The sequence below is a fragment of the Chinchilla lanigera genome, unplaced genomic scaffold (genome assembly GCF_000276665.1).
Source record: "Chinchilla lanigera isolate Chin_1 unplaced genomic scaffold, ChiLan1.0 scaffold00001, whole genome shotgun sequence".
NCBI classification, from domain to species: domain Eukaryota; kingdom Metazoa; phylum Chordata; class Mammalia; order Rodentia; family Chinchillidae; genus Chinchilla; species Chinchilla lanigera.
The window spans coordinates 5,153,111-5,173,061 of record NW_004955402.1 but is presented as its reverse complement, the minus strand read 5'-3'; the positions used below and the strand labels follow the sequence as shown (position 1 = coordinate 5,173,061).

The 19,951-nt window shown below is 51.5% G+C and overlaps 1 protein-coding gene across 1 annotated transcript in view; it reads right to left on the bottom strand.

The window, feature by feature from the left end:
* Nucleotides 1–4,646: 4,646 nt before the first annotated feature.
* Nucleotides 4,647–19,951, bottom strand: part of L3mbtl4 (l(3)mbt-like 4 (Drosophila)) — a 240,963-nt gene continuing 225,658 nt past the window's right edge. Inside the window, 4 exon segments of the mRNA XM_013518523.1 lie at nucleotides 4,647–7,481; nucleotides 9,564–9,626; nucleotides 16,830–16,999; nucleotides 17,214–17,232. Coding sequence (XP_013373977.1) covers nucleotides 7,314–7,481; nucleotides 9,564–9,626; nucleotides 16,830–16,999; nucleotides 17,214–17,232 — 420 coding nt within the window. The 3' untranslated portion in view covers nucleotides 4,647–7,313.

The following is a 19,951-nucleotide window of genomic DNA, read 5'->3' as shown; positions in this document are numbered from 1 at the left end:
AGAGACCTGCTATTTTACATGGTAAAAAGAAGGGGAAGGATGGGAGCTGGTCCTAAACAGGGGCATCTTTTCTTCTTCTTCATGTTTTGAAGAAATGTATATTCAGGACATCTTCTGTACTGTTCAGTTGTTGCATGTTCAATTCTACTGGCCCCAGATGAGCATACACTGACTAGAAGAATCCAGGAAGGCACCAGGTTCAGCAGCAAGAGGCTGCCCTCAAGGAGTCCCTGGTGGCACTGATGGAGCTGTTTCACTGGGTGCTTCTTGGGAATAAGATAACAAAGATGCATATGGACCCATGACGCAGGTGTTTGCGAGACATTTTCTACTTATCTATTCCTTTGTGTTCAAGTGCCGCCGAGGTGGAGAAAGCCCTGAGGCTGCTTCTGAGAAGAACGTGTGTGATGACAGGGCGATGGGGAAGGAGCGCCACGTGGCTCTGTGGAGATGAATACTGTTACGAGTTTAAAACGAGTAAAAAATGGAGTGCACCCCTTGGAGCTCACGGTTTTTAAATCAGTGAATTCTTTATTTCTTTTATTGCTTCCTCCTGAATGCAGACATTCCAATTGTCTAGCACATAACATAGATTGAATCGTGAAATAAGTTTCTGCCAGCCTGAGTCTGCTAAGAGCGGTCACAAGTTCCAAATGACTTTTCAAGTCTTAAACAACTACCCAGACATGAAAAATTGGTCTTTTTCTCCCAGGAGTTCCCGAATGGTAGCCTGCTCCCAGCTCTGATCTTGACAGACTATTATAACGTACAGACTTTTCAGTTTAGGAGAACTTGCCGGGAGCAAAACAAATAAATAAATAAAGCCAGATAAATTGCTTTTGCTAAATTTGGGCTTCCCTGAAGGCTAATCCGTTTTCAAATTAACACTTACCCAAAATGACTAACTTGAAAACGTGTGCCCACGGGGGCCTTGGGAGCAGCTGTAATGTGGGACCCACTCTGGATGCCTGGTGTTCACTCCAGACAGGGTCAAAACTCCCCACCTTTCACCAGACACATTTTATCGCCCTGTTTTCCTACTGCTGGTGGTATCAGACCCACTTTCAAGTCATGTTATTAACCTTTAGCTCCTCTCCGAGAGGGCTGTGAGAATCGAGTGTTAGTTGGATAACGTCTGCAAGATTACCAAGCGCAGCTATGTGAAAACAGATTCATACTTAAAATTCCTATGTATGCATAATAAATGTTAGAACACCACTGAGCTAAAATTAATGAGTCTGTATTTAAACCCTGGCAGCATTTAAAATTACCTGCCTGATGACAATCTCAGTTAATCACATTAGAAGTATCTGATTCCTTCTCCTTAATTGCCACTTGTAATCCGATGGGGTGGGGGGAAAGGTCTAGAAATTTCAAGGTAACAGGTTACCTAGTGGCTCATGTCTACCTGGTACTTAAAATAATATTCCCGTCCCTGAGCCAGTCATGAGTAATATGTGTGAGAGGTACTTCGGTGTAGAGAGTCGTTCTGTCCCCAGGGGCTAGATGAAAATGTCATCACAGTTCACAGTGGCAGAAAGGATGGCAGCAACATGTGGGTGGCACTGGTATGTGCCTGTGACTCAGGTACCTGGACGCTAGCTTATTCTTCCAAGTGGCCCCACCTGGTCACAGTTCTATAACTTCCAAGGGCCAGAAAGGTCATCTCCCCTTACATAAGGCTCTAGACTTTTGTCTTAATTTTTCTCTACTCCTGTTCATTTTTTCATACCTGTTCTTATTTGATTATCTCCATCTACTTGAATGTGAGCTTCTTGAGAAGAATCATTTTTGTATGATGTGTTCACAGCTACATCCCAGGGCCTGGCATATACTGGGCTTTCAGTAAATATTTGCTGAATGAATAAATTAAAATATTTTCACCTAGACATTTGCACAGGTGAATTTGCTGGTTCCTCTGAGGAACAATTCAGAATCCATGTGGATGCCTGATATGTATCTGTACTATTCTCCTTTACATCTTAGACTTAACTTTTCCGGGCTGAAGGCACATGGGTAACCTCCTCGGAGGTCGGGAGAGCCAACCCCAGTTTCCACACTGATAGGAACCAGGGCTTAGGAAGGACAAAACTGTGCTTCAAAAAACAAAATAAAATGAAGGTGGCTCTTCTGGAGGATGACTACAAATTGGTTGAAGATGAAAAAAAATCAATTACTAACATCAAATGAGTTCTGTTTGTTAACTGGTTTGTTGATTGCTTTTGTCAGAACCTGCGCTCCCTTTTGATGTAAATTGTGAGAACAGATGCTGGCTCGGATCCTGGAGTAATTGACGAGAAGTGCTGTCATCCGCGGCCCATGGCCACGCCCATCACTCCGCACCAGCTGACGCGGAGACTGGGCGTGTCCCCACCGTACAGGGCTCAGGGCAACAACGCTGCAATGGGTCAGTCACCAGGACCCTGTTCTCAGAGACAAAGTAACGTCATCCCGTAGGGAGCGCAATCTCCCCCTCTGCCTTCGGGCCAGGGGATGATGTACAACTGGGGTTTTCGCTGGTTTGCTGACAACATGCGCTTGGGCTGAAGAACTGTGAGAAATAAATTTCTGCTGTTTCTACGGATCACCTGATCTGTGCTATCCTATTGCAGAAACACAAGACAAACGCAGGCAGGCACAGACCCTGCGGACAACGCCTTTTCTTTACTTTTGGAAAGATGACTGAGGTAATATTAGTCAACAGCTTTTGATGTTTTCTCCTGCAGAAACACCTGTGGGACCCCAGCATTTCCTGCTGAACTGCAGGCTCCTGTATTTCCAAACAGTCTCCGCGTATATTTGACATGGCTTCTATTGCCTGCGGTTCAATCTGCGCCCGAACACCCTGGCTGAACCTGGGGCTCCTCAGTACTTTGTGTTTCCCATGCATCAATTTACGTGGATGCCTTGATTTCTAAATCAAAAGGAGCACAATTGAATTTCAAACTGACATTAACAAGGAATTGCTGGGCGTCGCACCCTTGATGAAGCGTAGTACACAGTACCTCGTCTGACTCCCTGAAATAGAATCACTGGGAGAAAAGGAAATTAACCCTCACTGTTGTGTACTCAGGTCTCATTTTGCTGGCTTTGGCGTCCCATTTCCTTGGTAATGGTTGCGCTTAGACCATTTCACCCCGCAGCTGTTCATGCCTTTTCCCTGTCGCTGTGTTGTTGATGCCTGCTGTCCACCTCTCCTCCTCCAGAAGCTGGGCCTGCCTGGACGCCTACAGGTACCCAGGAAGTCCCTGGGCCTCCCAAGTGGGCCACTCACCAGGCCAGCAGGGGTGTGTTTTTATTGATCACTGGATTCAAAATCCATCACCCTCCTGCAAGGAATATATATGTGGTGCAAAGACTGAGGCGGATAATTTCCTAAGAAATCATATTGCTGATCACCAGTACGCCAAATGGTGCAGTCAGCAAACTGACTCATGCACGCATCAGTGTGAGCTGAGCAATTCGTGTTTTCCTCTTACCAAAGAGCCTAACTCTCTCCTCTTCTACTGCAGCAAGAAAGTACAGGGCAGAGAGGGATCGAAACATGGGCAGGACATCACTGGAATATATGTTGGAGGGAGATTTCTCCTGAATATGTTATTCTCTAATAAATTTATTCATAGGAAAATATATTTATGATTCTGAATATTCAAGAATTCATTAAGACATATATTCCTCATGAATACATTTATAAGTTTTGAAGAGGAATACATTTATAAGAGAATATATTCATGAAGCACATATTCTCAAAGAGTAAGAATATCTTCACAGGAACACTTCACATTCAGAATAACATTCTCCAGCCTCAGGAGCTGCAGTGACAAATTGAATATTCCTTAAAATAACATGAAGCAGAACCTGAATAAGTAAATGTGGAGAGCCTGCCTCTGTGGTTCTGTTAAGAAACACCTCTAGATCCTGAAGTCTGCCACGCCCAGGATGCAGGACGGAGATTCTGTAGACAAAGATGACCCAGCCCTCAAGCTCTGGCATGTTCGGAAGCCAGCACCACTCCACAAGCGAAGGCACCCCGGCTTGGGCTCTTGTGTGATTAAGCAGTCAGTTTCCTGGATCTTTTTTTTAATACACAAGTTATAGAAAGTCAGGATGTGTAATCGCAAGGGAGAAAGGAGGTGTTCGGAGAGTGGCAGGCTTTTTGCTTCATGTCCTAGGGCTGTTGGAAATGAGAGAGAAATTTAATTTGCAAAAGTTATTTGACATTGCAGACATTCAGCAACGACAGTCCCCAAAGTCCCAAGCGCCCGCAGGAGTGCGGATCTAACTTCTAGCCCCATGATATGTACTCATGCGTTGTACTCACGGCTTGGCAGGACGGCTCTTTCTAAGAAGCTAGACGCTGGGATTTCTGGAAGCCTGGCTGGCACATCTTTGCTTGACGAAACTCGTATTCCAGGCGGGAGTCAGGAAGGAGGCAGAGGCCAGTGTCCTTCACGCTACTGGCATGGTTTCTGGATGCTGCTTGAGCCAGCCGTGTGTGTGTGTGTGTGTGTGTGTGTGTGTGTGTGTGTGTGTGTGCACGTGTGTGCACCCGCCTGTGCATGTGCATGTTTGTGTGAGCATGTTTGTGTGAATGTGTGTGTGTGTGTGTGTGTGTGTGTGTGTGTGTTGGGGTCCTCCTGGCCGAGTGAAGAGTTTCAACTCCTAACACTTCAAATCTTTCTGGAGAGCAAGAGGAGCAGGGGAACTGGCTGGAGTAGAAGCCAGACGAGGACAGAGCTGAGCCCGGACAGTCAGGCCCCTTGAAGCGACTCAGAGCACCAGCACCTTGTGTCACGTCGCTTGCATTTACATGCGTGCGTGTATCCTCCAAGTCAAATTTTAAGACCCTGGGGTAGGTGTCATTTTCTCCTCTGACAAAGAGTCCCACCTGATGAGGAGACACCTCACTGTGTGCTGACCAGTGTCAGACAGTGTCGAGTGCAGACAGTGAGGGAAGAACGTGGCAGACCCAGGGTCTGTCCCCACCAATCTCCTGAACTAGTGTGGAGACGAGGGACGAGCAGTAACAGTAGAGTGGAGGACAATAGACGGTGCTGGCCACTGTGGGGCCTGGAGGTAAGGTGTCAGGGGAGGCTGCCGAGGAAGTGTGGCTAGGACACCATGGGCAGAGGGACCAGTGTGTGCAAGGCTAAGGGGCAGCCGGGTAGGCTGAGTTTGGAGAAAAGGAGTTCAGCGAAGATTCCATCGTGGATCACAGTGTGTGACAGCGTAGAGAGAGAAGAAAGTGTAGCACACAGGATGTGGAGCCGGCGCTCCAGCACTGACTACACAGGAAGTTACACCACCGGGGCAGACAGAGTTGCTAAGTTTAAAGTTTTGTCTCCTGGAATAGCTGCTTCTTACAGCTTACTCGGGAAGGAGGGCTGAGCTCCCTTTGAAAGAGTGCAAGGCTGGGGCGCCTGGGGGACAGTATGGTGGTATCCAGCAGGTGTCCAGCAGGTGTCCAGCAGGTGAGACTTGGCTCTACCTATAGTGATCAACCTTCTTCCAAGAATTATAATCCCACCCAGTTTGCATGGTATCTTTCTTTCTGCTCTAGGCCCTATGGTTGAAATCACATGTACTAAGTATTTGAACCCCAAATCCCAGGCGCTCCACTGAGCCTATAAAATGAGCAACTCTGAAGTTTTTATTCATTAGAAAAACCTCTAATTTAATGTCTGTTAACTATTGACCCATTCCCTGAGGGAACATATCCCAAACAGTACAGTAGTCAAAAGTGCCAACTCTGCTGCTGACGCCGTGGGCACCTGTGCTCCTCCAGGGCTGAACAAAGAGGGCTCTGCCATGGGGCAGGCCCAGGTCGCAGTGACACGTTCACTTGGGTAGGGGCAGTGTGGGTTTTGTTTCCTCCAGTTATTATCATTTCAAATATATTTAAATTTTAACAGCAGGGGCAGGAATTTTAACTGCATGGGGCTGCCTACAAAAGGCAGAACAAAACAACACGTAAAACAGAAACAAGATTTACATCAACCAGTAATGCGTTCAAATTACATTTAGAGAGGGAGGTAAAGAAGCACGGTACATGCACCCGTCTTAGAGAAGACTGCGGTTTTCCTCAGCGCCCGAAATTTGGAGCCTCCAGGCACAATCAGCTTTCCTAAACCATTAACAACAACGGTTCTTAATGAAGCAGTGCGTGCAGTCAGGGCGGAGGCTCCTTTTTAGGGGTTCCCTCTTTCTCCCCAATCCAAAATGATGACTGGGTCTCCACTGCCATGAGGGCATCTGTAGCCGTTGCTAGGGTAGGAGTACCAGGGAGTGGAAGGAATGCCAGGGGCTTGGCTTTCCTGACTGTGGGATGAGGGCATCAGATAGAATCATTTACAAAACATGAATGAGAGCCCATAACAAATCAGAATCTTTCAAAACGAACAGATGCTGGGCTCCCTGCCTCGGGGGCCTCCTCTTCTCATGGTGTCACTGTCTGTCAAGGTGCACACAGGTCCCTGCTGTACCCGTTACACAATTCTGACTTCTCATTAGACAGCTTCCAGTCACGGCAGAGGGAAATCAGCCCTCCCGAAATCCCAGTGAGGATGGGTCTGGCCACCAGCCACTGCCGGTGTCAGGGCGGAACCTGAGGTCCCACCGCTGGTGGAGGGCTGTGGGGATGGTCCTAGCAGCTTTTAGAAATGCCAGCATCCATCTCCTGTCCCTCCTGGGAATGTTCCTTTACCGGGCTCCAGTGTACCTTGGGACTGTAGCCTGGAAACAGCTGATGGAATAAGGAGAATCCATGCCTCATGAAAACCTGTCCCTACTATTATTTCTTAGAGTCGTACGTTCCTGAGTAATGAACCCACACATCTCTGGTGAAATCTTGTCCAAAACGCCCCAGCTCATCGCTTGAAGATGCGCTGCGCCCAGACAGTAGCCCCAGGCCACGCTCAGCCCAGTCCTGGTGGAAACATGCACAGCATAGCGATGAGGACTGCCGTTCGCTGCTTTACCACTTGAAAGACTTATGTTTGCAAATGGAAAATGGCTTCTTTCCCAGCAAGGAAGAAGGCAGGTGGATGTGTGGGCTCTGGTCTCTCGGCTGCCACACATCAGAGCAGGAAAGGCCCTCACCCAGAGATGACAGTGCCACACACCCCACAACAGTGCTGCGTCTGAGTCCCTGGCACTGGTCACTGGGTGAAACCCTCTGCCTTCACAAAGCACAGACGCTGCAGAGGGTCCAGACTAAATATGATTAAGATTACGGAGTCACTAAAACCAAACCAATGGCACTGGTTCTACTCTGGAGTGCATGGGTCCTGGTGCCCATGCAAGGCAGGAGCCCATTATCCCCGGGCTTTCTGGCCTGAGGCAGCTTGCTCTTCAGCGAGGTCCTGGGAGCTCCTTAGCATCAGGATGGAATTGTAGATCTTCAGAGCTGGGCCCGGCTTGATCTTCATGACCCCGACGATGTCCATCTGGGTCAGAAGTAGGAAGGTTTTGCCATCGATCTGCTGCAATCAAATAAACAAATTCAAGTAAAGCCCATGGTCCGCAAAAGCCAGTTCACCCAGCTGGAGCCCCTGGGTGCTGGGTGACTCTGGGGAGCTGGCGGCAAGAGAATGAGGGGCCTTCTTTCTGCTCGGTGTCCTGACCCCATTGACCGACCTGTTCCCCTGGAAACAGAGAGAAGCCAAAGTAGAAACATGCTCAGAAACGTGCATTTACCACCTGCCAGTTGGGTTCTGCTAGGCTTTCATCATGCTGGCTTGAACAAACCTGTCTAAAGAGCTTTATGACTAGCATCATGAATCTTGAAGACTTTTTCTGGGAGGACAACGTGCAATGTGCACACTTAGTATTATTTGTAATGGTGAAATTCACCCCAGGCTTCCAATCATAGCAGAAGTAAAGAAATGGTGGTATTGCCACAGGATAGGGTGCCTGCCTCACTGTTACCAAATCCTTGTCTCAGTGAAACACCGAATGATTTGGGACATTTCACCAATTGTTGCATAGTAACATGAAATATGATGATAAAGGCCTCCGTTTGAATTTTTAAAATGAAATCTGCCTGCCCCCATGCATACATGTAGCTATTTAGAATAGTAAAGTCTGTATAGCTAGTACTAGTGGAAGTTATCTTTGGCTGGTGGGATGGTGATGGGTTTTGTTTTCTCCTTTTGACTTCCCTGTATTTTAAGATTTCCTTCTATAATAAAAAACGATGATAAACAGAAATACCTACAAAGTAAATGCTTCATTTATTGACTTTGAAAGATATTTTAAAATGGGTTCAGAATGATTCTCAGCTGGAGAGGGGCAAGTTCTGCGGCACTTCTGTCCCAAATGACCGTGACGGAAGTTTGGCTCATCTCCCTGGAGATATCACTGTGCCTCCTATACGGCAGATTAAGTCATCATACTGTGAACTTTGAATAGATTTATCCTATTATAATTAAATATTTTGGAACCTAAAACAAAACACATTTCAGTCTGAAGTGTGATAACTTTCCCAAGTTGCAGATGGCACTGTCCAGAGCACCCAGAGTGCTCCGAGCTGGACTCGCAGGCCACTCAAGGCCGTGCCCTGGTGTCACACCATTTATGGACAGTCTGGCTCAGATGACGCTACTGAGGGGCCAAGAAGACGGGAATAAAAACGTTTGCCCTGGCCCTGCCCTTCTGTAAGGTTGGTACTGTGGGCCTGACCCTCTTCAAAGGCAGCAGTATGAAAGTAGTTCATGTCTCTCTGCTGGTGATGATTCTAATGACAGAAAAAAGGTGTCTTGAGAGCCCCACAACCCAAAACTCAGCGAGTATTCTGTCCCAACTCTGTATGCTCTGCAAACTACATACTTTCAAGAAGCTCTGGCAGGGTTGTTTACTGGAAATTCTAGAGTGAGATGGAGCCCCTGGAATCAAATGGAGGTGGGCTGGAGGCTGGCTGCCCTTTGCCTGCCCTGTCCCGCCTTCCAGAGCCTGCCCTTCTCCACTGTGACTGCAGGATTTTGAAGATAAAGGCCACGACTGTAAGAAGCTCAGCACCCTGCCTGGCACGTGGCTGGGCTACAATTCATAGTCACTGTCGGGGGCATTTGCCTTATTAATCTGCAGCTGCTGGGGTCTTTTCTGCAGCCCCAGTAACTATGACTACTTATCCCAGGGAAAATGCAAATCCAGGGAAGTTCAGAACATTCTTAGCCAAGAAAGGCAGAGACCTCACCTGAGAACTCTGCAGCTTCTAAGTGTCCCTCCAAAGCAGGCTCAGGAAGGGATGGTAGAGGGGTCTCAGTCTCACTGAGTTCCCTCTGCTCCCTGGTGCTGTCCTGATGGAGGGCTCCCTTCCCCCATTTGACTTCGTACCTCAGAGCAGAGGCTCCGTGATGCCCACAGGGATCCATCAACTACTGTGCTCACATCCTCTCCCCACAAGTAGTACAGCATTGCGTGGTTGCCCTTGAGTCCACCCCAGCCCACACAGAGAGTCCCCCTTTTCCTGCCCCCCAAATGTTTTTGTTTATATTTAGCTAAATGAAGTGAAGTACTTCTGAGGCTGGGAGTATAGAAATGTGTCCGATTTTTACATTGCTTACCTCTTTCTTAAAGCTCTCGGCATGCCCTTCACAGCCTAGAAGAGAATGTACAAACTCAGCCACCTACGGAGCAAGATGAAAAGCCTAATTTAAATCCCGCACCTGAAATAATTTGGGGGTTGTAGTAACTCAACATGTGAGTAAAACATACTTCAGGTCCCTCCAACACTTGGGATTTAAATAGTAACTATCAAGTCACATTAGCATTTGTCAGCTTAGAAATTAGCCTCCTCCCAACATCTTCCTGTCCTCGTGTCACCAGGCTGATGCACAGAGGGCTTTGGTGACAGGTGGGACCAAATAACGACAGCCTCCATCTGTGTGCAGCTGCCTCTGGTGTCCTCCTGGCCACCTGGTGGGTTGGGGTGGGGCAGGGGCCATGACTGTGGGCAGTAGTCATCCCCAGGACTTCCAGGTCTCGAAGATCGTCCTCCTGGCTGCGGGCAGATTGATGGCTGGATCCTCAAGGTGCTGGGCAGACTGCAGGACCTCGAAAGGTCCATGCTGAGTTGGTATCCCACACAGATGACAATGGAGCTGAAGCCCAGGGGCTGGAGAACTCCCCCAACCCCAGGCTCAGCCAGGAGGCAGTGGTGGTAGTGCCAGGGCTCAGGCTTCCGGGCATTTCCCAACCCTGAGTCCTGGCATTTCTCTCTCTCCAACTCCACTCTACCCTCACCTTTCCCTTCCTTCCCCTCCCCAGGGTCTGGAATTTCTCTTGGAGAGAGAGAGAGCTCTACTTCCTTCCTGGCTGTGCGGGAAGCCGTGGGATGTTCCCAACACACACTTTTGGGAAGTGGCATGAACACTAGACATAAAAAAGTATGGATGCTGGACAAGCAGAAACCGTGCCAGGGTTCTGGCCATCTCGAGCAGGCCCCCAGTCTTGCAGCCACATGTGGTGCCATAGAAAACCGAATCTTGGGAGTGAGATCTGCAGAGGCCTAGCTTCTCAACCCTCTGATTCCTGTGTTGACTGAAGCGGGGTCCACGGGCCTGACCCCCTTTCCCTAGTTCATGGAGATATCTGGAGAGGGTCACAAAGCCCAGGGCCTTTCACCAACGTGTTCCATCTCAAAAGCACTAGGAACACTCACCCCTTTAGCACGGAAGACGGCTCCCTAAGACCTGGTGCAGTGGTGCTGCCTAGGTGGGAGGAGGCCAGGGTCAGTTTGCTGAGCTCACATGCTTCTTTTTTTAGGTCACAAGAGTGCATGGTTCTGGTGTCTGCAAGCAGCTTGACAAAGCTGGGGGAGGTCATGGTTCTACCCACAGAGACTGCAGCTGGAACAAGCAGTCAGTTACAGCAAGGTCTCTCACTCCTGCTTGGAGATGGTGGGCTGCAGCTGCAGGGAGGCTGTCCTGAGGGGCTGTGGGGAAACCAACAGTGATTGCCAGCTGCAGGATAGGGTGCACGGCACCCCACTCCTTGCTGTAATTACAGCCCTAAGTGCGAGTCTCCCTCCAGTGGTACCAAGGCCACGGGCTTTGGAACAGCTTTCTGTATGTCAAGTGGCAACTTGGGGAGGTGCATAAGGGGGAGGACCCTGAGGTGTCCCAGTACCAGCACAGTATTTCCCAGGGGACAGTTCTGGTGAGTGGGTAGGGAAGAGCTCCTAGGGGAGAAGGATTCCAGCAGTCGGTCCAGGAACAGGGGAGGTGCGGGCCCAAGGGTGCAGCAGCAGGGATCTACAGGCCAGGCTGAGAGCAGAGGGGAGCTAGGAGAGCCGGTGACAGTGTGGCCTCAGCCATGGTCTGCACTTGCAGCAGCTCCCAGGTGCTGGAGCTTCCAGGCCCACTGAGTTCCAGGCTCAGGCCATGGGCCCTGCTGTGGGTGCAGCTGGACTGGGTCCAAGCGCTGGTGTTTCTGTTCTGAGCTGCCCAGTGGATTCTGACGTGCACTGGGGGACATGCACAACACGGAGAGAACAGGGCGGGGACCGAGGACCACCGGGGGGCCTAGGCAGGGACTTTCCGGGACAGGGTGAGGGCGGGGTGGCATCAGCTGCTGTGCAGGGGCGACGGGGCCTGGATGCTTTGTGAGGCACTGAACCGAGATCCAAAGCAGGGAGAAGCTGCAGGGATTAAGTGCCCAGCGCTGGGGACCGCTGGGCACAGCTGAAAGAGACTCTGCCACTTCTGGGCACACACTCTGCTCTGGGGCTGTGTTTCTCCCCTCGGCACCACTGCCACCAAGTCCGAGGGATGGCACTGTGCTCCCCTGGGCACTGAGGGGATTTAGCAACAACCCTGGATGTCAGATGCCCAAACCAGCCAGGGCTTCTGGGGCGACTCCCAAAAAGGGGAGAGAACAACAGAAGTAGAAAAGGTGTCCGGGTTGCTCTGGCTCTGAGCAGCTGTGCTGGGGGAGCCCCACCGGAGCAGGGACAGTGGCCCCAGGTAGGGGAGCCGTCAGTTACAGACAGGGCCTCTCACACCTGGCTGGAGACACCGCTTCTCCTTGGGCAGAAGGGCTGCAGGGGCACCTCTGTTTGCATATGCTAAACTGTCCTTTCCTGGACAAACAGTCAAGCAAGGACTCCGTCCTCCACAGCACCGTGAGCTCAGAGACCTCCGTGTGCATCAGAGGTAAACTGTTTTTTAATGGGAATGAATAATGTGTTCAACAGCACCGAGTCAGCGAGACCGCCAAGCCGGGCCTCTGCTTACACCGCCACTGCCAACCTCGTGGGCGCCGTGGCTCCGTGGCTGCACCGCCGGTCCCCGAGTCCCTGCCCACTCCTACAGAGAGATTTCCATTCCCGCCAGTCTATCTTCCCAAAGTAACTAGCAAGATTCCATGGACTCGATCAAAATTCTCTGGCCAAGAAAACAGCTAAAGGCCTAGATCTATCAGTGGGTATCTGTCTCTCTGGAGAGTATATTGTATTCTGAATTTTGGTCGCCCACCCGTGTTACTGCAGAGAACCCTGGTAAAGTGGTGAGCTTCGTCTACCATAGGAGAAGAGGAAAGATTTCCTGCTCATTCTCCCCGTAAAACAGTTGTTCCCCTTCAGGTTTGTGGAAGGACATGGATAGCTGCTCACAAGGAGGGAATTCCATGACAGAGGAGAAGAATGGCCATTTATTAACCCAGCAGCAGCCACAGGATCGGTCGGCTTTCTCCAGTCCAACTAAAGGACGGACGAGGTGACAGCCTTAGCGATGGGGCCACCCCGAGGTAGGGGGCTGTAGTGTGGGGTGAGCCATGGCATGGCTGTGGGAGGAGCTCATGTGTAGCCTGTGGCACTGGCCATGCCTGTGAGACCACGGGGTGGCAGACACCCACCGTCCACATTCCCTGAACACAGTGTCCCAGGGCCAGATCCCGGTGTCCGTTTTGCAAGGATGCCGAGAGAGTTAAGTCAGGCATGAGACAGCCCTTTGGGAGGACTGAGAAGGATGACACAGCCTGGCCTCACTCGCACCTTCGCTTCACCCAGCGCACATCCCCCCCACGACCTACTTTCGGCTGCTCCCAGCTCAGCAGGGCTGTGCTTCAGCCCGGCTGCCGCGCTCTCAATCTTCCGAACGGCGCTGTTCCTCTAGCGGAGATGCGCGCTGATTGCACCAGCTAAACGTCCACTGGGGACCACGTTTCCAGCCGGAGTCGCATTTCTGAACAGCGGAGTTTATTTGCCCTTTTCGTGAGAGCCCAGTTGCAGGAGGTTGCAGTGGTTCGCCAGCAGTACCCTGGATTTTTCGCAACATTCCCTCCTGTGTAGGGACTGCTTTTAAAGTGACTGCCATCTTTTATAGCTAATGAACATTTAGGGAGCACTTGATTGAGGCTTGGGCAATTTATATAGGGCACTTTAAGAAGCATTTTAGAATAGAAAAGACAGAAGTACCCATATTTGTGCCAGTCATAACTAAGTCATACCTGTGCCGTGGTGAATGCATACACAACATCCCAGCCAACCCAAGTGTGCTTGCACAAGATACCTGGCAATTAGCTACTTGAAATTGACCTTATATTCATCCATTTACCCATTCATCCATCTACCCATCCACTCACCCATTCATCCATCCATCCACTCACCCACCTACCCATCCATCTATGTATCAGTCCACCCATCCACCCACCTGTCCATGCACCCACTCACCCATTCATCTATCTACCCATCCACCTACCCACCCATCTACCCATCCACCCACCCATCCATCCATGTATGAATCCACCCATCCACCCACCCATCCATGCACCCACTCACCCATTCATCTATCTACCCATCCACCTACCCACCCATCCATCCATGTATCCAGCCACCCACCCATCCATCCATCCACTCATAAATGCACTCATTCACTTAAACACTTGACACATTCTCTTTGCTTCAAAGCTGTAAAATCCCATAAGAAGATAACAATATTTTAGCCTCTCTCTCCAAAGCTTATCCTCTCTGCAGGATAGTCCCCTGGCCCTGAGTAAGAAACACCCTTATACCGCTAATAACCTGCCCGTGCTCAGACCTCCATCTCTAACAAAAGTTCCACTGCATAATAACCTTTATGACACCTCGCCTGCTGTCTTCTGTGCTTGCCTTTCATTTCCTACCACTCAATTGACTTCACAGCCTACCTGTGCTTTGAAAAAACGCTGCTGTGGAGAGAGTGCAGTCTCAAAGCCGTGGACTCCCAGCTTGAGCACTGTCACAGAGACACTGCACCAGCTCCGCTCTGCAGGTAGCGGGGTATAGCGCAGAGGTCTCCCTCCTGGCAGGGCAGGATGGCAGACAAAGGGACTGCTCTCTTTCTTCATCTTCTACTGGGGACACCCCAGGTGAGGTCTTCCTGAACGGCACCGAACACAGGACGCCCAGGGCCTTTTCACATCCCCTGTCCCTGGCTTCCTCAATCTTCCCAGGGCTAGCAGAGCCCTGAGAACCGCGTCCACCTGCTCAGAGCACAGCTGCCTTTCCACGCTGCCCTCTTCCTGGTGCCCAGGGCAGCCCACTTCACCCTGTGCTCTGGGTGGTGCCTAACGTTGCCCCTGGGGCGGCCACCCTTTGGAGTGAGTGACGCCTTGTCTTCAAAGGCACACAGAACGCCGCACAAATCCCCCATTTCCAGTCCACCAAAGCTCACTCTCTCCCAGGGGCCCATCCTGGTCTAGGAAAGACCTGGGTGCAGAGGCCTGTGGGCCTTTGCTCAGGTGCATGGGACTGGGAGAGGGAGAGGGAGCTATAGCCTGCACCGTGAGCACTGAGCAGGCTGTCACGGGCAGCCCAAGAGGTCACAGTTACAGACGCAGGTGGCAGCATCCATCCACACAGGGGCAGCGCTGCAAGGCCACGGTTCTGCAGCGGCTCAAACGCTCTGGGGCTCCCAGCAGTTACAGGCTCGCAGGGCTTGCACCTCTGCCACAGGGAGGGCAGGGCTCAGGGCCTGGTGGTGCCTCCCTCTCTCCTCTCAGGGTCCTGATAAGAGGTCCCCTGCTTCTTATATGACAACACCTTAGACGTGGACATGAACTCTGCCCTGCCTGTTCACAGGCGCACAGCTGGTGCAGGGCTCTTCCCTTCGCCAAGTCCCTGGCCTGAGCTGCACCTTCCTGTGGTGGGGACACCTGGCTCCAGCTGCTCCTCAGCACCCTCGCAGCCCACTTCTCCTTCCCCTTCCGGGTCCCTGGTCCTCAGGGGCGTCTCCAGACTCATGTCCCCACCCCTGCCTGTGCTCTTTACACCTCTGCCTTAGGTTCCAACCCCTGGAACCGCTTTCCGGGCACTGGTGTGACACACTGGGACCTATGGTGCTTGCGAGTCCCACCAAATGTCCGCAGGGTGTCCTAGCCTGGCCTGGGTGCTCTCCCCAGGGCCGCCTGTGACAGCACCTTCACTGCTCCCTTTATCTCTCAGGAGCCTCTCCTGCCTCCGGCTCTGGGATCTTCTCATCCTGACTGGATGCTAAACTGCAGCGCAGGGACTAGAAATGGAAGCGCGCCCAGCTGGTTCCACTTTCATCCCGTCTCACCCTTTTCCCCATGTTGGTGTGTCTGACTTTAAAGTCAGTCACCGCACTGCGGTGCCAGCCCAGGGCCCAAAATCCCACACAGAGGTGCTGGGGCCTCTGAGCCCCGCTCCCAGTCCTGTGCAGCCTTATCACCCTCTCTTCCCCCTGAGATGCCATCTTTCGCAAAGTGATGCTGTGCCCAGCGACCTACGGGGCACCAGCTGCCCACTGAGCCGACCACCTGGCCCAGGTGAGTTTTCCCCACACCCAGGTGTGGGCACGATCCTGACCGTGCGACCTCAACAACTCACTTAGTCTCTGGTCCCTCGGCGTCCCCATCTGTGGGAAGCGCAAACTAAGAGAGTGCCTGCCCACCCTTACATGACTCCGGTTGTGCACAGGCCTAGCAGACGGTGGCTGGCAGGAGAGGAGAGGCCCTGGCTCCTTCCCAGGTGACCATCTTTGAAGTCAGGATGGGTGGTGGGGGCCCCAGGAACGCTGCCAGCCCGCTCTGCCCCCGTGGGGAATGCACTGGGGCGCTGCAGGCTGCGGTGCGATGTCCTGGGGTAGGGGACAGAGCGGCCCCGCCTCCATCTCTGAGCAGCCTTGGCCCAGGGCTGGAGAGGAAGACCAAGGCCGCAAGGAGGTAAAGCAGTCCTATTGAGCACTCTAGGGACGTTCCTGACAGCGCAGTGCTGGCTTCTGCTTGAATCTTGTCCTTACGGTGACCTGTGGCCCCTTCATTGAACAAACATGTTATCTCAGTGGTTAACAGTGCCTCTATCACGGGACCTTCTGTCAAATCACGCAGCCTTTAAAAGAAAGTTGCTTTGAACAGGAAGTACCTCTATAGCATTACAGTGAGCAACGGTGCCTAAGGCATCCTTAGTGAAGGCCAAGGCTGCAAAGTAAGCTCACAGAAATGTCCGGTCACAGCGGCAGACGTGACACTGTGACCCCAACAGAGATCACGTAAAGGTTGACCCGCTCATTGTGTGGCTCTGGATGGAGACCTCAGCAACGGGAGACACAGACCCCTTGGGGCCTGGAAGGTCCTGGGGTGGACGCTGGCGCCTGAATTTCACGCACATCCGTGCTTGTGCCAGCACAGCTGGGTGTAGAACTGCACAGGGTAGGTGGCCATGGGGTGCGGGGTGGTGCTGGCCTGAGGCTGGGTAGAGGAGCCACAGAACCACATGGCCAAGCAACAGGGTTTCCCCTCCAAATTCTATTCCAATTTGGACTTCGGGCCTCCTACAGAGAAACCCAGCAGCCGGCAGCTCCCGTCCAGCCCCCCAGCTGCGCTCCCCTCACCTCTTCCACTGTCCCTCGGGCCACTCGGCTGGCCTGGACGTCAGCCCTGCCTGGAAGCAGCTCGCAGTGCTGCTCCCTGTCTAGGGGCAGGGTCCAGAGAGGGTGGGTGGCTGTGGAGGTCTTGAACTCTGACTGGGGGAGCGCCTGCTGTGTCCGCTCGGTGGAGTACTCTGACAAGAGCAGTGGGAGTGAGCGCGGCACCAGCCACGGCCTCTGAGCAAGGCAGGGAAGACACAGATGCCTCCAGCACCCTTGTCTCCGGTTCTCAAGCCACTGTGGGAGGAGTGCCTGAGCCTGGCCTGGCCTGTGGGTCCGCTGCAGAACTGTGGTCATGCACAGCAGAAGTCAGGAAGGTTCAGGAGACTGAGGCTACCTTGGCCAAGCCCAAACATCTCCGGGGGTGCTGCTTGGTGGGCAATGGAGGCTAGCATGTCTCTGTCCTGGCCCTTGTCTCCTTCCATCAGGAGGCAGAGGAACCAAAGGACCATGCAGAATGTGAATCCTAAGCAGACTGGCACCCTCAGCCATCTGGAATGCGTGTGTACATAGAGCACACTTCTTTCCAGGAGGCACATATCCATCTCCGCAGAAAGAGTGAGCACAGGTCCACAACCAGCTTCCAAAGTCCCCCGGTGATACCGGGTGAAATGTAGCACAGGGCCCCCATGGCAGTCTGGGTGACACTGGCTGCTGCTGTCAATCTGCCCCATGCTCACCGACCTCACCTGGGCAAGGCTATGCGGCTGCGAGGAGGCTAAGGGCTGCCTCGGTGAGGTGTGACTTCCCGGCCACAGGCAGCCACACACCCACCGCAGTTCCAAGCCCAGAGGACAGGGCTGTCTGCCTGTCCGAGACCCTCGGCACTGCACTCCTGCTCTGCTCCCTTCCAGAGTGGCTTTGCTCTTATGTTCCAGCCGGACATGGAAGCACTGATCTCTATTCCTTGACTATTTTGCTTTGAAGCTACAAATGCAGAGGGACTGAAACCATTAGAGGTTTCAGAGAAAACCGATGCCTTTTTGTTTTGTAAGATACTTTCAATATACATTAGCAAAATGAAACTGTTGGTATTTAAAGAAACTCTGAGAAGAAAGACCGATCACAAAAGGAAATGCTTTTTGCCTTCGGAAAGTCCACCTTCCCTAATAACGCACATGGCAGATGAAGCAGCGGTAGCTACCTACATAATTAAAGTCTATTGTGATGGTTTATGTTTTGCTAACAGAGTCTGCTAAGTTATTATGCAAATATTTCCACCTGAAATTAATTGGTTTTCCGTAGGTGAGGCTGACCTGCACGTTGCATGCTCAGGCACATACCTGTTAGGAATCAGACACGCTCTAAGCTGGGAGCAAGCTGCCCATCACGGCGCTGCTGGGCACGGTGCTGCTCTCCTACATCGGAGCAGACATCCACACATTTATCCCTGTTTGCCGTCCACACAGACAAAGAGACGGCAAAATTGCCAGCTTCTTCCCAATTCTTATGCTCCAGTTGCAACCAGCAGCACGTGCCCCTCTAATGACTGATTGTCCAATGCTGACCTTTTTAGTATGTAAATAGGTTATCTCTCCCCGTGCAGGTCGGCCAACTGTGTGTAAGGCTGCAGGTTCTGAAAGAAACTTCACATCTCCTTTGAGGAGCCAGGATGCTGGTGAATGTGAGTGTTCTCTAATGAAGTCGTCTGGTAAGACGGGGCTGTGTACAAAACAAGCCCTCAAAGTCTGGGCTGGAGGCACCTGGGATCCAGGCCAGGTTACACAAGCTCAGCAACCTCAGAGGGCTTCTCTAGGAGACCAGGAGATAAAGCCTCGTGGACTCTTAGAGATTAAGACCTGAGCCAAAGATGAGCTTTATTCTGGAGGAGAATTACTGCCTCGCACAATTGGTTGTTTTTGCTGAAGAAACATGGTCTAACAAACAAACAAACAAATATATGTATCTCAAACCCATTTCCTGGTTAATTAATCATGCAGAGTTTCCAAAATACATAGAACCCTGAAAAAACACAATGAATGAAACTGAATCCTGAAAGTGAAAATATATCACGTGATGGTGATCAGACTCATGGAGGCATAAAAATGTGTAAAAGAAACTGTTCACATCCAAGCAGGAAAGTTTTCAAGAGCTTCATTTGGGAAGGGAATTGTGTACTGAGGTCAAAACACCAGCAGCTGCAGAAGTGCACACGGGTCACCCAGCCCATTGCTGGTCCTCATCAGGCCGATTCCAGGCCCTGGAGCATGGCAGACAGAGACGCCCATTAGTTCAAGCAGCAGGGCGGCTCTTAGTGACCACAGAGGGAGGAAGCACTGGCTTCGTGCTGTGCCCTTCAGGCGGCTTGCTACTGCCAGTGGCTTTTGGACACAGCTTGTATTACATCAGTGTCTGAAGGGCAGTGGAATGTGGACTACCTGAAAGCTGACCCGAAACTGCCATAGGAGCCCATGGGAACGGGGAACAGTCCACAGGCTGCAGAGGTCCAGGGTTGGCACTGGGTATAAGGTTTTGTGTTCTGCAGCCTCGAGTTCAAGTTCGTGCTGAGCACAGATCACTGCTGTCAGTTGGACCACATCGAGAGCTGAACATGAGATGGGACGCTGAGTAGCTGAGGTTTTCTTTTTCTTTCTGCAGTCATCTCTCCTTTAGCCACGGTTTTACGCTCCACAATTTCACTTACCTACGTGTAACCAGGGTGTGCACACCATGGGATCCAGGTGTGGTGGCTGGTGGCACATGCCTCTATAATCCCAGCACTTCAGAAAGCTGAGGCAGGAGGATCACAAATTAAAGTTCCACCTGGGCAGCTTAGTGTGACTGTGTGTCAAAAAATGTAAAAAGTAAGTAAAAGGGGCGGGGATGCAGCTCACTGGTAGAGCGCCTGTGGGCCACAAAAAGCGCAATTTCTAATTTTTAAAGTGCGTGCTGTTCTGAGCAACATGATGATAGTGTCTTGTGCCATCCTGCCTGGGGTGTGCAGAACCCTTCGTCCAGTGTGTCTGCTCTGTATACACTGCCCACCCAGTAGCTACTCAGCTCTCTCAGTTATCAGATGACATTGTAGTGTCATAGCACTGTATCCAAGGTACCCTTATTTACTTAGCAAAGCCTCAAAACGCAAG